The sequence below is a fragment of the Phaethon aethereus genome, assembly GCF_964289735.1.
Source record: "Phaethon aethereus genome assembly, chromosome: 18".
NCBI classification, from domain to species: domain Eukaryota; kingdom Metazoa; phylum Chordata; class Aves; order Phaethontiformes; family Phaethontidae; genus Phaethon; species Phaethon aethereus.
The window spans coordinates 6,916,085-6,930,930 of record NC_138594.1 but is presented as its reverse complement, the minus strand read 5'-3'; the positions used below and the strand labels follow the sequence as shown (position 1 = coordinate 6,930,930).

Genomic DNA, 14,846 nt, shown 5'->3' with positions numbered 1-14,846 from the left:
TTTAAGTGTAACAATGTGTAAAACACCATCATCAACTTCATCGATTTTTTCCTAACAAGCTGTTAGGGCGACAGCGTGAACAAAAGCAAAACCTCACAGGCTTGGAACATGAACAGCTAAGCCAAGTGTCAGGAACAAACAGGGCTTGTCTGTGATGCCAGATACAGGCAGAACTTGGTTTGCTCTAGCTGTGCCAGGCAGGCCGTTCAGCAAGCTCAGCAATATTAACTTAAGAATTATACATCAGCATTATACAAATACACATCTTTGAGACTGGAGCTGACTTGCATCAGTACAGTATAAGGCTGGACCTTCCTGCATCTGCCCATGCAGCCACTCTGAAGAGGAGCAAAGCAGAGTCCTATATATGTAGGTTGGGCCCAGATGATGTCTGGTCACCTTACCTGAACAGCTCCATAGCCAACTGAAAGAAACTGAGCAGGAACATGGCCCTTCCAGAAGGCTACCAACCCCTCTTCCTGGAAGATGCGCTGTACAGCTTGCAAGATGCCATGATACTTAGCCGCTGGGTTTCTGGAGGAGAGCTGCTCGATCTGAAGCTGGAGGAAAATAGAGAAAACATTTTCAAATCCACATCACATTTCAATGAAGTTCAAGTGCCCAGTTCAGGAATTCACAACCTTGTCAGCCAACCAATGCTAAGAGATGACATTCTGCCTTCCCACAGAATCACATCTACAACTGACTAGGATGTGATTTACATAGGGCTCTAAAAGAATAAAAACAGGCATGCAACACAAAGGTAATCAGTAGGTATGATGGTGAAATTCAGTTAGATAGTGGAGATCATTCAGAAAAACAGAGAAAGAGCACAAACTGTGAAAAACACAAGATCCCATTCAAACACACAAGTTATATAAACAGAAGCAGTGGACACATGACAGCCCTACTACCTTACATAACCTGTACACAACATAGGTTAGGGCTGATGAGCAGATTTAGTGCTTTCTGGATACACAAGTGACCTGTTCATCCAGGCCAAGTTCAGCTCTGCTCTCTAACAGGCTCTTTCACCCCCTGTCCCTGAGCATGCCATGAGGAAGGTACCTGAAAGCGGATCTTGACAACATCCAAGGGACTGACAAGGACTCGAGTGACCAAGCCAGATGCTGATCCTGCTGCAGCCGCTTCCGCCGTGGAGACACACTTGGCGTCAGGGTCATAGCCGACCATGCCTGCCTGGTGTCCCTGCAGCCAGCACAGCAGGTTGCCCCAGTGAGCCCTCCCCAGCCAAGGGACTCCTTCCCACACGGAGAGTCTATCAGCTTCACCCCCCTCAACCCACAGATCCCCTTCCACACCCTAAGGGCCCCACAGTCCCCCTCACCACGATCCCCACCCCACAGCCGCCCCCCCCGCCCGCGGCAGGCTCCGGAGGGTGATATGGAGCCACACGGCGGGCAGGGCCGCCGGCCGGTAGCTGTCCGCGGCCCAGGACGGCGGAGCGCGGCCACGGCCGGCTCCCTGCCGCAGGCCCCACCGGGACGCTTCACCCGCCCGCCGGCTACTGCCGGCGTCCCCGCGCCACACTGCGCGTGCGCGCCGCAGGGGGCGCTGGGAAATGTAGTCCCTTGGCCCCTGCGGCCCCGCCGCGGGGAGCGCGGTTTCCGAAACGGAGGGGACTCGACCCCGAGCTTTTGTGCTTCGAAAAGCAACGCCCGCACAGAGGACCCTGCACTTCTGTGGATCCCGTGCTGCTGCTTTGCTGGTTTGAGCGGCTGACAGTAAAATACGGTGGGATTTAGACTTTTTTTTTTTTTCTTCTTTGCAGTCTACTGCCGGTTTCGCTGACCCACGTGCCAAAGCTGGTAAGCGGGAAAGGAAAACACTCACAGAGAAATCACTTGCTCACAGTAGTTCTTCCACCATGGCCTCAGCCTTGACATTATACAATCACAGTAGCAACATTTTTCTTCCCTCTATAAAGCACAAGGAAGATTTTTCTAAACTTTTCAGTAGATAGCCAAGGTAACAATAACACACAATTCTGAGGAATGCGTTCTGTATTAACACTACAGAAAAGCCAAGAGCACTGAACCATACTGCCAATCGTTCCTGCATTGAATTTACTGGCACAAATGAAAAAAAGAACTAATCATGGGAATACCTGGGCATTTCTGAGCAACCACAAACTCCTTGACTACTTCCTTATTTGAGCATATTAACTAAAAGAGCAACTGTTAAAAACCAACCCAAACCCTTGTGTGAGGGGGCCTTTTCCTATTGTGTATTAAAATCCACAAAATTCACAGCCACTTTCTGAACATAAGCAAAGGCTGGAGAGAAGCTGCAGAGCCAACAGACTGGCAGCTTCTCACAGGTAACCTGCAGAGCTGCCTGCACACCTTCTTAGCACAACTGAGCAGTTCCACTTTTTCAGGCAAGAGAAAAGCAAAAACGTCCTGCAAGGCACTGATCAAGCAGAGCACAAGCTCCTGCGACAGTCTGAGCCGCAGCTGCTGTGCTTACACAAGTCATACACCCATCTTCCCCCTCTGTCCTTCAGCAAGAAGCTCCAGAAATAACTCGTGTATTGTCGTAAGGAGCCAGTAACAGAGAACACTGACAGTCCATTCCACAGGGGCACTTCAGCAGTTCAGTAAAAAGCTTAGAAAAAAGGCAAGCAAAGAAAGATTTAAGTGTCACCCTCCCATTCTGCTGACAGACACATGGTCTTCAGTCCTGGAAGTGACATGATCATTCCTTCCCCCAGCCTCCTCACTATCCCTAACGCCACACGTGCCAAGCAACAAGGCTCTCTGTTGACTTAGCTTGGGAGAGTAACAAATTTGGCCAGGCATGCTAAGATTGAACTACGATGCTAAAGAGTCTGAGGCTAGACCACACCTTACAGCTCTTCCCTCTCACCGCAATTTAATATGCTATAAATTAGGTCGATCAGTTATAATTTGGGCAGTTAAGTGAAATAACAGACAGATGCTCAAGTGAAGAATTCAATGTATATTTATTATTCACAGTTAATTACTATCTACCAAATGCTGCTGCAGAGTTAAAGGATTAAGTACATAGGCCTTTTTTATTTAAACACTGATTTTTTTTTTTTTTAATATATATACACACACAAGACGTATGTCTGCAAGGCTGCATGATATACACCAATTCCAAAATAAGGAAACAATCAAATGGTCCAGGTGTAGAATGCCATAGATTCCTTTTCCAATCACTTTACAAAGAAGGAAGTGAGTGACAGCTAGCACGGAGAGGGGGAGAAAGTAACACTCTACAGGATAGGTCTCTCTTTCATCTGCTGGAAAATTAAAGTGTAAGGCAGAGTCCATCTCAGGAATAAAACATTTGTAACACTTAGTACAAAAAAGGCACCCTCCAACAAAAGATTGCCCGTGCTTAAGCAGGGCAGGAGGAGATCTCCGCTGCAGTTTTTGGACTCGTTGCTGGGGTGAAGGGATCCAGCCAAACGGCCATCAAAAGGAAAAATAATGCAACTGAAGATTGGCACAGAGAGCGGTGCGGCTTGATTGCTTTCTTTTTCATCCAATTAATGTCACACTGCTCTGGTGGAGGAGCAAACGGCCACAATAAATGCCATTATAGTGCGGGGTGGGGATTATAGTCATCACACAGCCTGCTGTGAATGGGGAGTGGGGTGGGGGGAATCTACTTCAACAGTAACACTGACCTGAGGAGGGAGGAGAAACTGGAGAACAGTGATGCCAACCCCACTCTTCAAAGAGCAACATGACTGCAAATATTCTCTATCCAGGCCAAAGAGACAGGCTGATTACATGCATCACGTAGAAACATTCACTAATAGCATAAAGTTTTTTCAAGCACTATTTCTTGAGGTTTCTCTGCATTATAAAGTTTTCCATCAAAGGAATGTACATTTTATAGGACATCTCAGGGCTATTATTTATCAACACCCCCCCCCCTTAACCCTCCCCTCAAATATTTTTCCTCATTTTCCCTGGTCATAACTTCCCCCTTTCTCTTACTTCTTTTGAGGCTCCTGGTTGCAGCTCCCCACCTCTGAGCAGCCTAAGCTGCCACCTGAATGCCTTGATTTTATTTTCCTTGGAATAAGGAAAGTTGAACAGTAAGACAAATCTTAAGATTAAAGCTCCATCTCTGTTTGTAGATTTTTCTCAAATGTCCATTGATAAAACCACCCTCCTTTACACCCTTCCCCCAAAAGTATTTATTTACATATCGGCAGAAAACACCCCTCTGAAAAGCTCTGGACTGTCCTTTTAACTTAAAAAATAATAAAAAAGAAAACAAGGGAAAGGCACTATGGAAAAAAATTACAGAATGTGCTCAACCGTACACCTTTAAGAAAAAACAAAAAAGCTGTCAGCACAGCATTAACAGACTTCAGTTGTAGGCTGGAGTTTCTCAAAGCAGCTCTGTGACTCAAAAGAAAAAAAAAAAAAAACAAAACAAAAGCCACACAACTCTTCTCCCTTCCCCTGCTTGGAAGCTGCTGAGCTTCAGAAGAAAGTGCCAAAGGAGAAGAGACAATAAAAATTAGATTAACACCTCATCTTTCCCAGGCAGGAAGAGCTGAATGTTGAAGGCAAAAGCAGAGACTGATGATTTTTGTTTTTTTTTAAAGGCAGGACTGTGGATTTGGTTCTTCTCTTATGTCCCTTCATGTCAAATGAAGACCGTTTGCAGAGAGAGAAAATACCAGCAGAGTTTCTCCCTTTTCCTTTAACTGCATGGCTAGGACTTTATATGGCATTAAAACTTCATGCACTGATGGACAGAGGAGGAGGGGGAAACAAGAAGAATGAATAAAAGGGGGTAACCCAGGAGCAGCTGAGGAAATTTGTAATTTTTTTTCTCTCTCTCTCGCTTTTTTTTTTTTTTAAAAGATAAGTTTTGGTGCGTAAGTTGAACTCTTCCCCCCCCCGCCCCTGAAGTTCCATACTGAGTGAAGGAGGATCACCTCACGGTGAAAGGTGACTCAGGTTTTACCGCCGTGTGATTTTAGGTCACTGGCTGCAGTTAGGCTCTGTATGTGTATTTACTGTTTCTCTGGTTTCTTTAAATAATCTCTAATATTTATCTCTAGATGTTCCGGTTCACTGGGGTCACATAGTTGCGCGGAAACATGCCCGTCTGTCCGTGGCAGGCTCCCTTCCACCAGTTGGGGTCAGAATTGTCAAGGACTTGGATAAAGTCTCCGCGACGGAAGCCCAGCTCTCCTTCCTCCTGGGGATCAAAATCAAACAGGGCCTGAACGTATGTTGGTTGCTGAAAGGGGAAAGAAAAAGATACGTGAAGTGAGAATCATCCACAGCACTCGAGACATCTGCTGCCTCAGGCAGGAGCTTAACTTACACCAGAGTTTAACAAAAAAAAGTTCCGGCTGTTTCATTTCCCTGCAAGCCAGCTTCCAACATCTGTAACAAGATTCTTGAATAGGAAAGCATAGTCTACAGAAGACTTCAGAAAAAAGTCAGGTTTCTGTGAAAGAGCCGAAATAAAGATAGCAGATGACTCAGATGTTTTCCTAATATTTTCCAGTCTTCCTGACCTACTGTAAATCTGTACTCTATTGCAATACAATGGTCTTTACAATGGTCTTTTTGCTTATTCATTCTGTTTTCACCAGCTGACAGCATGAATATTACTAATCTATCTTAACACTGTGATACACAAAGTTACCCCCAAAAAGCTGATGTTGGCATTTTACACATTTTCCTTAAAACTCTCCGGTATCAAGAAATTCTGTTGCAAAGCATTTTGCCTGGTGTACCGATTTTGGCTAGGATAGTGTTATTTTCTTCACAGTAGCTAGTATGGGGCTATGTTTTGGATTTGTGCTGAAATGCTTCCATTCTTACAGAAAAGCTAACAATTTAAAATGCATTTGCATTCTTAAAATTTTGAGGCTAGGAAGGTATCTTCATGCCTGTCATTTTCAGCCAGCTGTCTTCTCATCCTCTGTTTATCACTGACCCGACAGTGCAGAGCTAGATGTTAATTCAGACAAACTGTGCCAAAGGGTGCCTCTGGCACCTGGAGAGCAGTACGAATTCCACACCCCTTGTCTTCAAGCTAGGACTAGAGTGCTGTACATGGAGACAAAAGGATTTATCCAAAAAAAAGACAAAAGATCCAGTTAACATCCAACATCACATTTTGATTTGTCCTAGGAAATGGAACAAAACAAAGAGCTAGATATACTCAAGCTGCTCTGCTGGCACTTAGCAGTAGATTTTGATTTCTCTTAACACTGGCTATATCCAAACCAGGAGGCCAGAGATGTTTCATTTGCTATTACCTGTAACCATCTCTTCAGGAAAGACCAGTACCAAAGCTTCACTGGCTACAGAAGGGTACAGTTCTGGCTGTGAACAAGCACAAGTAGAACTATCCTTTCCTACTACGTCCTAAACAGGAGTAAACCCATTTTTAAATCACAGGAATCAGATGACCTTGCTGCAACAGTATCCATAAACAAGCCAAGTGTTCAAGCAGCAACAATAACACTTTGGCAGAACGGAAGGGGAGACTAGGAGTTAGCAGGTAGGTTTTGCACAAACATCCAGCTTATTTCCCAGTATAATTCTGGCTGCAGGATCTAAAGATATGCTTCCACAGATAAGAAAAATGTCAGTCAGCTTCTTTCCATCCCTCCTCATTTACTCTAAGAAGCAACTGCACTTCAGACTGTGGTTTCAATAGTCTGAAAAGCACACTCTAAGAGGACACTTCTCCTACCTGTGGCACCTGTTCAATGTCCCGGAGAAATATTTGCTGGTTCCTGGAGACAGATGTGGATCTGTGATAATCTACCAGCTCGTTCAAAGAATTGAACTTCACCACCCAGAGGAAATACTTGCCAGCCCCATCTCTAAGCACCTTGAAGTGCTGCACATCATTTCCAAACCTGTGTGGAAAGAACGAAGAACACAAAAAAAACATGTTATTAGTCACTGAGTACTCCTCTTTTGAGATCGTCAGCACAGAGTTTGGAATAAAAAGGTCCTTCAGGGCACACTGAAAACTGTCAGTGACACTGATAATATAGATACCAACTGGCTGCTCTGAAAGACATATCTCTAAAATACAATTGACAAGTGGTGTTCAGACATCAGTGATCAGAGATAGAATCCAAATACTGAATTTATTAAAAAAAAAAAAAATCCTGCAAGCTTCGCATGTGCTTTTCTCATAATAGAACTTCACTTTAAAACCAGCTTTTCAAACCACTCTGAATTTGCAGAAGTTTGAGGTCTTTTTGTAAAGGATTTCTGGTGTCACCACACTCTTTATCCTGGATGACATGCAGTATTTCATCTTTTTATTTTACACTACATTGCCACATAGCTGACAGCCATTACATGTACTTTTTGATGTCTGTATGCAGTCACCCGAGTCACTGAAGACAGTGCACAGAATACCTTGGACACATACATGGTCTTTGCAGTGCAATTACAAGATCACATGAAAGTATCTGCACCACAGTGCCTTCCACTCCACATTCCCAAATACAAGATTTCGAAGTCAAACAGTACAAGTGCTTTGGTTTAGCTCTTCATGCACAGCAATTCACAACTGACTCAAGCCAATTTAGGTTCGTGCTAGTCTTGCTGTGGTCCTGTACTTCTCACCATCTCAGACCCTCTCTCAGACAGCACCACTGGCTGTGTGTGATAATGCAACACACAAGCACCAGTCTCATTACAGGTAAATTCCTGAGAAAACACTGCCACAGGGAGGGTAGGATTGTCTCTTTTGGCAGTCAGTCTGGACTTACGCAGAAAAATGTCTTGCAAAACAAAAGGATCATTCTGGTCCTTCAAAAACAAAGAACAGAAAATGCTCGAAAGGTGATGCTGCACATGGAACACAGCAACTTCAATTCTGTGTTAACAATTCTTTCTGACAAATGATAGCATTCAGTGGAAGCTACTTTTCCAACAGTTTTACTCTGAATAAAGGGGAATTCCAAAGAGCCCATCAGGATTTTCCAGACAAATGGCACATCGGTATTTTTCCTTCAGTCTGAAACACTGAAAACAGGAGACAACTGTTCCCCACTTGGCATGCATAGCTTCTATACACTGCCTTCTACACTATCTTGGCTACAAAGCTAACATGAAACAACTCATGAGTACTGTCTTTGCTCTCCCTTCCTCAACCTGAGAGCTTCTCACCATTTCAAATCCTGCAGATCACTGTTTAGGAAAAAGACTTTTCTAAATTAAACAAACAGAAAAAATGAAAAAAATCACTGAGACTACCACCAGATGGCAACACTAAACTAACAGGCAGACAGAGCTATGCTATTATAACTTTGTTTCTTAAAGCAATACACTTTCTGGAATGAACCTTCCATTCATATCTAGTATTCCAGCTCAGATGATTGTATCTAAGACAAAAATATAAACTTCTCTTAAAATCAGTGGCTTTAATCCAGTTTGTTGGCATGACTCAGTGCTGCCGTACAGGACAAAAATTTGGTTACAGACCAAAGATGACCAGAAAAAAAAAAAAAACAAAACACAAAAAACCTGCCACAACAGGTCACTGATAGTCACAGAAAACAGAGCAAACTAGGAATCGTGCATGAATAATTTAAGAAATACTGTTAGGACTCCAAAGAAAATCTTGATAATTTGTGGTAGGAAAGGGTAAGATTACAGAAAATGAAGAAAAAAGAAAAAAATCAACTGCTGAGGACAGAATCCCTCCCACCCCCAACCCATGCTAAATTACGTCACATACCCTTTCAAGTTTCCAATACCTCTATTTTACAATTAATTTTGATGGGTAAGATAGGTAGCATGGTATTTGTGGGCCATGGCTAACTAGCAGGAACTCCTGCTGGTTAACAGCCAGTACTTCTAGTAAGGTTATTCAAGGATGAGAACTGCTCCTCCTCACTTCACTATTATTAGACTGAGTTTCTCTACCAATGTGGAATGCAGTTGTGAAAGATGGAAGAGGCCTGTTTTCACAGCTCCACGTTCCAGTGCTAGACAACACTAATATCCCCAAAGCGTGTGCCAAGCAGACATGAAAAACGCATTTGGAAGTGTACTACCCAAAAAGATAGAGTAATAACTTGTACTGCAGAAGCAGAATGAAGGAGGATGGGAGAGAACATGTACACACTGGGCACTTTATGGCTGTAAGGAGGAAGAACGGGATCCACAAACAAACCAACAGATAGTGCCTGAGACCACATGAGCCAGACAGCAACATGCCACCAGGTAAGCCCTATAGGCTCATTACAAACAAGAGCATATATATTTGTTCTATTAAAGAGGGAATAAATAAGTATCACTGGAAGAACAGGAATGCTATAGGGCCTCTGGAAGATTATTCCTGCTCCTCAGCATTGACAATCACCTGTCCTCTACCCACGAGTCCAAATGAGCAGTAGATGGCCTGATCACCACACATGATTGCTTCTGGCCATTACTTACTTGACTGAGAGGGAGAAGTCCCCCGGAGCACTCTCACTCTCCCTGATGAGGAAGGCACCATCATGTCTCTGTTTGCCTAACATCTCTTCAGCCTTTGCTCGGGGAATCTTTCCAAAAAACCACCTGTGGAGTGAGGAAAAGAAAACAATAGGGAAAGTTAAGAATTTTAATCCTTTCATGGAAGAGCCACGATGTAGATATTCACACAGAGATGAAATGATTCCTAACAGAAATAACTACACTGCACCTCACTGCCACTCCAATACAGGCTACTGAACCATGTAGCTTTTCACAGTGTTTCATCCTGGCAATGAAGCAACTGTGACTTGATAAGCAGGTGCTTGCAATAGCCCTATTTCACCCAACTTAGCAAAGCAGAGATGTGGTAAGACCGAAATCCTCAAATTACTGCATTTATTTTCAGAGGTGGAAAAAAACCTGCTCAAAATTTAATGCATTATCCACACTGTTTTGCATCCTATTTTATCTGCAGTTTAGCATATAAAACATCACAAGAACCTAATGTACACAATTGCTTCACAGCAAAGTCCAGCTTTGTGAGACTAAGATGACTACCCTGGGAACTGGCCACAACCTTGGACAAAGTTAAAATGTCTACTGAGGTCTGCAGTGACATCTTAGTAATGAGGCCTCATACCCTGAAGTCAAATAGATTAAGTGCCCAGCTCAAGCAAGAAACTCAAGTCCCTTCCTCTATCACTAAGGAATAGTCTCATGTCTCTACATGCAAAGTTTTAATGTCCAAACTGTACGATGACATCAATATAGAGACAACAAAAGTCCTGCACAGGTGGCTGGTCACTATTGAGCTTCCCTATATAGCAACATTTATTTCACTATTAGTACCCAAAGATAATCAACAGGGAGTAATTACATAGTCTTCTTTATTACTTATGCCTCCTAAGAAGCAGCCACCCGTGCCTTAGTCATGATTTGCAGAGCAGACAATATAGAAAATCTAAGTTATTAAGGATTAAGCACAGAAACATCACTATTTTAAGTGGGTTGGAATCTTTAAAAAAAACGTAGTAGTTACAAAACGCAAGGGAAACACTGGGAGTTCACTCACAGGTTTCTCTTCAGAAACAAGCAGCTCTAGAAACAAGATCCCATCTACAGATCGACCCATCCTGCACAAATGGAAAGCGCGTTTTGTATCAAAACCAGTTTCGAGTCTTTTAGATCAGGTGGTAGGACAAGACTACTTCAGCAGAGAGAATGAGTAGTTTCATTCAGCAGCTGGTTGTTCTTGCAGCCCAGAGCCCAACCCTTCTGATCCCTACCCGAGCACTGTGGTCAAAGACAGGTATCATGTGTCAGAAAGGTAAGGCAGGTGCCAAGAGTAGCATTATATGCAGACCAAGTGAGGAAAGTTCCCTCAAGGTCTCTATGCTTCATTGCAGATGAGTGCTGAGCTGGGCATGCAATTGGGTGCTAGGAAAGATGCTGATAAAACTTGTTTCAGTAGCCTATTTTCTTGCTTTCTCCTACAGTCAGGACAATCTAGCAGCTTTCACGTAAGCAGTCACATGAAATAGCTGCACCATCAAGCCACATCTGAAATTCTTAGCTGCACAGAAGTCAAAGCCACAGGCTGACCACCTCCATGACACCATGGGTGAACCTACCTCAGGCAACGAAATCGTCAGCACTGACCAACAGCCCCTGGTCACCAGATTCTCACCCACATTTATATTTGCATTTCCAGACTAATCCAAGATTGAAGGCAAACAAGGGCTGAGTGGTAGGTCACATGGCATGGGAAAAGCAGAACCATCTTTACAATCAGAAAGTACAGCTTTCAGTTCTGACTAACAGATCACACAGGATGGAAGCACTTAGCACGGCCTAGAACCATGCAGATGATTGACCTTAAAGGAGAGCATTTAATAACAAGACCTCCACTCAAAGTTTACTTCCTACAGTGAAGGTTTTGGTGAAGCAGAAAGATAGAAGTTGCAGAACCCGCTCCGAAACAGAGTTGTTGTTAAGAGACGTTGAAGCTTTCATGAAATCACGAAGTCACCGTATCTCCCTCTCTAAGAAGCAGCTACCTCTAGAGGCAAAGGAGGACCTGATTACTTGATTACCAGACCTTCCAGCTTGTGGCAGCCCTCACTCCTCTCACTGTCTGTCTTCAGTGTCTGCTCACCACATGAGGCTACACAAAAACACATCCCTATATTATATCAAGGAAGATGAGTCCACAAATGTATTTCTACTATATGCAACATACTCAATGAAACAACTCTAGGACATCCCCCTTGTAAAAGGAGTATTCACTCCATTTAGCTATGCAGGTTCATTATGAAAAGCATTTTGGCACGAAAATGATACATCTTGTTTACAAACTCTGTCTCCATGATCACCTAGACATGTTTTACTTGCTTGCAAGCCTTGTTGTGTACTTTTTATCCCCTGGGATGGAAAAGAAAAGCCTTCTCCCACAACCATCCTATTTCCAGTGATAAAGAACTTCATGGCATTTAATATTTTTCTGGTGGCTTAGCAACTGCACTGCTTCTCGGTACTCGAGGTGGTGGGAGAGACAGCGGAGGGCGCATCCACCTGTCTTTCACTGCGCTCTGTTGCCTTAAAAAAACAACAACCAAGAGAAACCATTCTGTGAAACTCCTTCAGAATGCAAAGGTAGTATTTTGTTTCTTGGGCTTTTGGCACAATTGTCAGAAAGATAAGGAAATCCTGAATTTTGCCTCTGCCAAACATTACATAAAGCAAGCTTTATATTATGATTTTAGATATCTTGCCATAGTTCTTGTTTACAAAGTGTTTTAATCCTGTTTAGTTGTCAAATAATTCTCAATTACTCACATGTGACTTGGAAATGAAAGCCTCATCTTAAAAAAACCAAAACACCTCACTCATCTCTGTAAAATAGAAGGAAAGCCTGAAAGAGCTCAACAGCTCCTTCCTGAAGCCTCAGAAGTATCTTCCCCTAAATTTTTCTGAATCACTACAAGTAGAAGTGTACAATTGGATTAAAGAAGTAACACTTCCAAAGTAAAAATATCAAGTTCCTAAAAGTTTTCTGCCAGCTGTTTCTAAGGCACTTTAAATAGAAAGACTAAAAATCTTTCACAATTCCCTTGCAGTTTTATGGCTTCACTATCATTTTAGCCATTCAGAGTAAAAGGAGCTTGAATTCTAAATATAAAGAAGATGAAAAGAAAACCCCACAGATGCAAGAAACAAAGAAAGTTATTTTCAAGGACTAGTGTCTACTTAAGGAGACACTTGTAAAGCATCAGAAGTGTCGTGCACATATGAATCTTTGCTACAGAGTGGTTGAAAAAATTAACAAAAATCACAGCATGTCTAAGACAATTAGGCCAAAGAAACTGACCACAACATTCTCACATCTTCCCTGCTGAAGGGCTAGGCTTGATAACACTTGTCTCCAGCTAACTTTGTAATGTAGGCGAAACTCATCCAGTCAGCACTGCAAACCCAAATCCAGGCATTACTGCTGATGCGGCACTGCTAGAGGGAGATGCACCGATTGGTACAACACAAAGTTCACATCACGTTCAGACTCATTTCAATCGGCAGTTTGGCAATTCTTTTGGCTTTACTTCGCACAACCATTTAGCTTGGCTGATTTCCCCCACATAAGTTACAATGCTGCTAAGTGATACTTCAGCAGCATCTTCAAGAAAAGGAGATTATGAACACAAGCACTTGAGATACACATATCACGAGTCTGATTCAGGCTGTTTCATAAAGAGCAAATTCTCCCCCTGCTCTCTTAAAGAAAGGTAGTCCTGCCACTGAACTGCACTGTTGTGCCTTCACAGGAAGTCTCCCTGCCCAGGGTTTCCTGCAGCTCTTCTCTGAGTATCATGCCTATGTCTACTTACATCTTTGCTTTGTTAATTGATGTGGCAATTCAGATTAACCCTTCAGAACCCACGTGACTCAGCTGGTGACCGAGAGGCACCACATTTTCCTGTCAGCTTTGCTTGCTAGTAGTTACAAAGCAAACTGGAAGATTTGCAAAATACAAGCAAGAAAAAACACTGCATTTAAGACTTGCTATGGGGCTGGAGGATTTAAGTCTCAGATCCCAGGAGAGGATCTAAAACCATTTTCAGTTGCTTTCTTTCCAAATCATCTTGAAAAGCTCTTGTGCCACCTTCCCAAAACACAATTTGATACTAGTCTGAGAAAAGGAACAGTCTCTTTCTCACACCTTGTCAGCTGCCTGCAATTTGTTTTTTGTATGACCTGTATGACTGCTTAGAGAACTCTGCATTACAGCTAAGCTAACATTATGCTATAAAAACTTTTGCATAATTTCCCAGGGTTGTTAATGCACTACTTAAGACTCCCAGCATTGCTGGCACATGGAGCCAACTCCATCCAGCTGCCATCAGCAGTTTAAACATCTTCAGAAAAGGTCAAATTAACTATGCTTAAAAACCACTACCAAATTCACTTGCAGGCTCAGATATTGTTCATTCCCTTTTGATCTCAAAAAGCAAAAACCTGACAGCTCTACCCCTCTAAAACAAAATACCATAGCTTATTACAGAACAAACTGATCATCATCATCACAGGAGACATCGCTGCAGTATAACTCAAATGCCTGCAGAACTGTTACAAAAAGACATATGATGATTCAAATCAACGAGAGAGAGAAATTGCAATGTACATTTGTGATCCCCAGTGGACTAGCATGATCAGGGTAAACTAGACATGTTACTGCAGATGACAAGGCTTTAAACAATTTCAGAATTTTCTTGTGCATCCTTGCTTCACTTCCCACTTGGCTGCACTAAAGCAGCGTACCTCCTCTCCTTCTTGGGACACAGTCCCTCAGAAGCTTCCTTCTGCTATTTCAAAAGAGCCCTCAGAAGAATAATTCTTGACTGGATTTAGCTGCATTATCTTCATGGTATAATTACAGCCAAAAATTAACAAATCAATCATCAATTTTTGTGGGCAACTGAAACACTACAGCTCCTTGTAAAAACCCTCATTACAGGTTTTGCTACTCCTTCCTAAACCTTTTCTCCCCTTTGAATCTGTTATCCAGAGCTTGCAGTTTTCTTGTTCCAATGTGGAAGGATCTCAAAGGTTGTCAGAACCAGAGTTTCGTAGAAGACAGCAGAAATACATGAACTGACACAAAGAAAATACCCAGTCATGAAATTATACTATTTTCATATGCCAGATTCTTTATATCTAAGAGGAAATCTTCAAGGTAGTTAGTCAAATACATTTTGAGGTTGGCCTGTTTTGTGAGAAAGGTGTTGAGCAGATGACTGTTACGAGCTTCTGTCCAACCTAAACAATTCCATGATTCTAGACTCAGGATGTGACATAGACATACTAAGAGTTCAGCTCCAAATATCCTTA

General features: G+C 42.7%; 2 protein-coding genes across 3 annotated transcripts in view; both read right to left on the bottom strand.

Annotated features, from left to right (window-relative positions):
* SLC25A19 (solute carrier family 25 member 19) overlaps positions 1-1,194 on the bottom strand; it is a gene marked incomplete at both ends in the record, with an annotated part of 4,646 nt that extends 3,452 nt beyond the window's left edge. Inside the window, 2 exons of the mRNA XM_082008275.1 lie at positions 405-560; positions 1,069-1,194. Coding sequence (XP_081864401.1) covers positions 405-560; positions 1,069-1,194 — 282 coding nt within the window. The remainder of the gene's footprint in view (positions 1-404; positions 561-1,068) is intronic.
* A 2,669-nt stretch (positions 1,195-3,863) lies between these two features.
* The window catches only part of GRB2 (growth factor receptor bound protein 2), a gene marked incomplete at its 5' end in the record, with an annotated part of 46,592 nt that continues 35,609 nt past the window's right edge, over positions 3,864-14,846 (bottom strand). The window contains 3 exons of one of the 2 annotated variants that reach the window (XM_082008234.1): positions 3,864-5,259; positions 6,733-6,901; positions 9,447-9,569. In XM_082008234.1, the coding sequence (XP_081864360.1) occupies positions 5,074-5,259; positions 6,733-6,901; positions 9,447-9,569 (478 nt within the window). In that variant the 3' untranslated portion in view covers positions 3,864-5,073. The remainder of the gene's footprint in view (positions 5,260-6,732; positions 6,902-9,446; positions 9,570-14,846) is intronic. The other variant, XM_082008235.1, reaches the window with a different exon arrangement.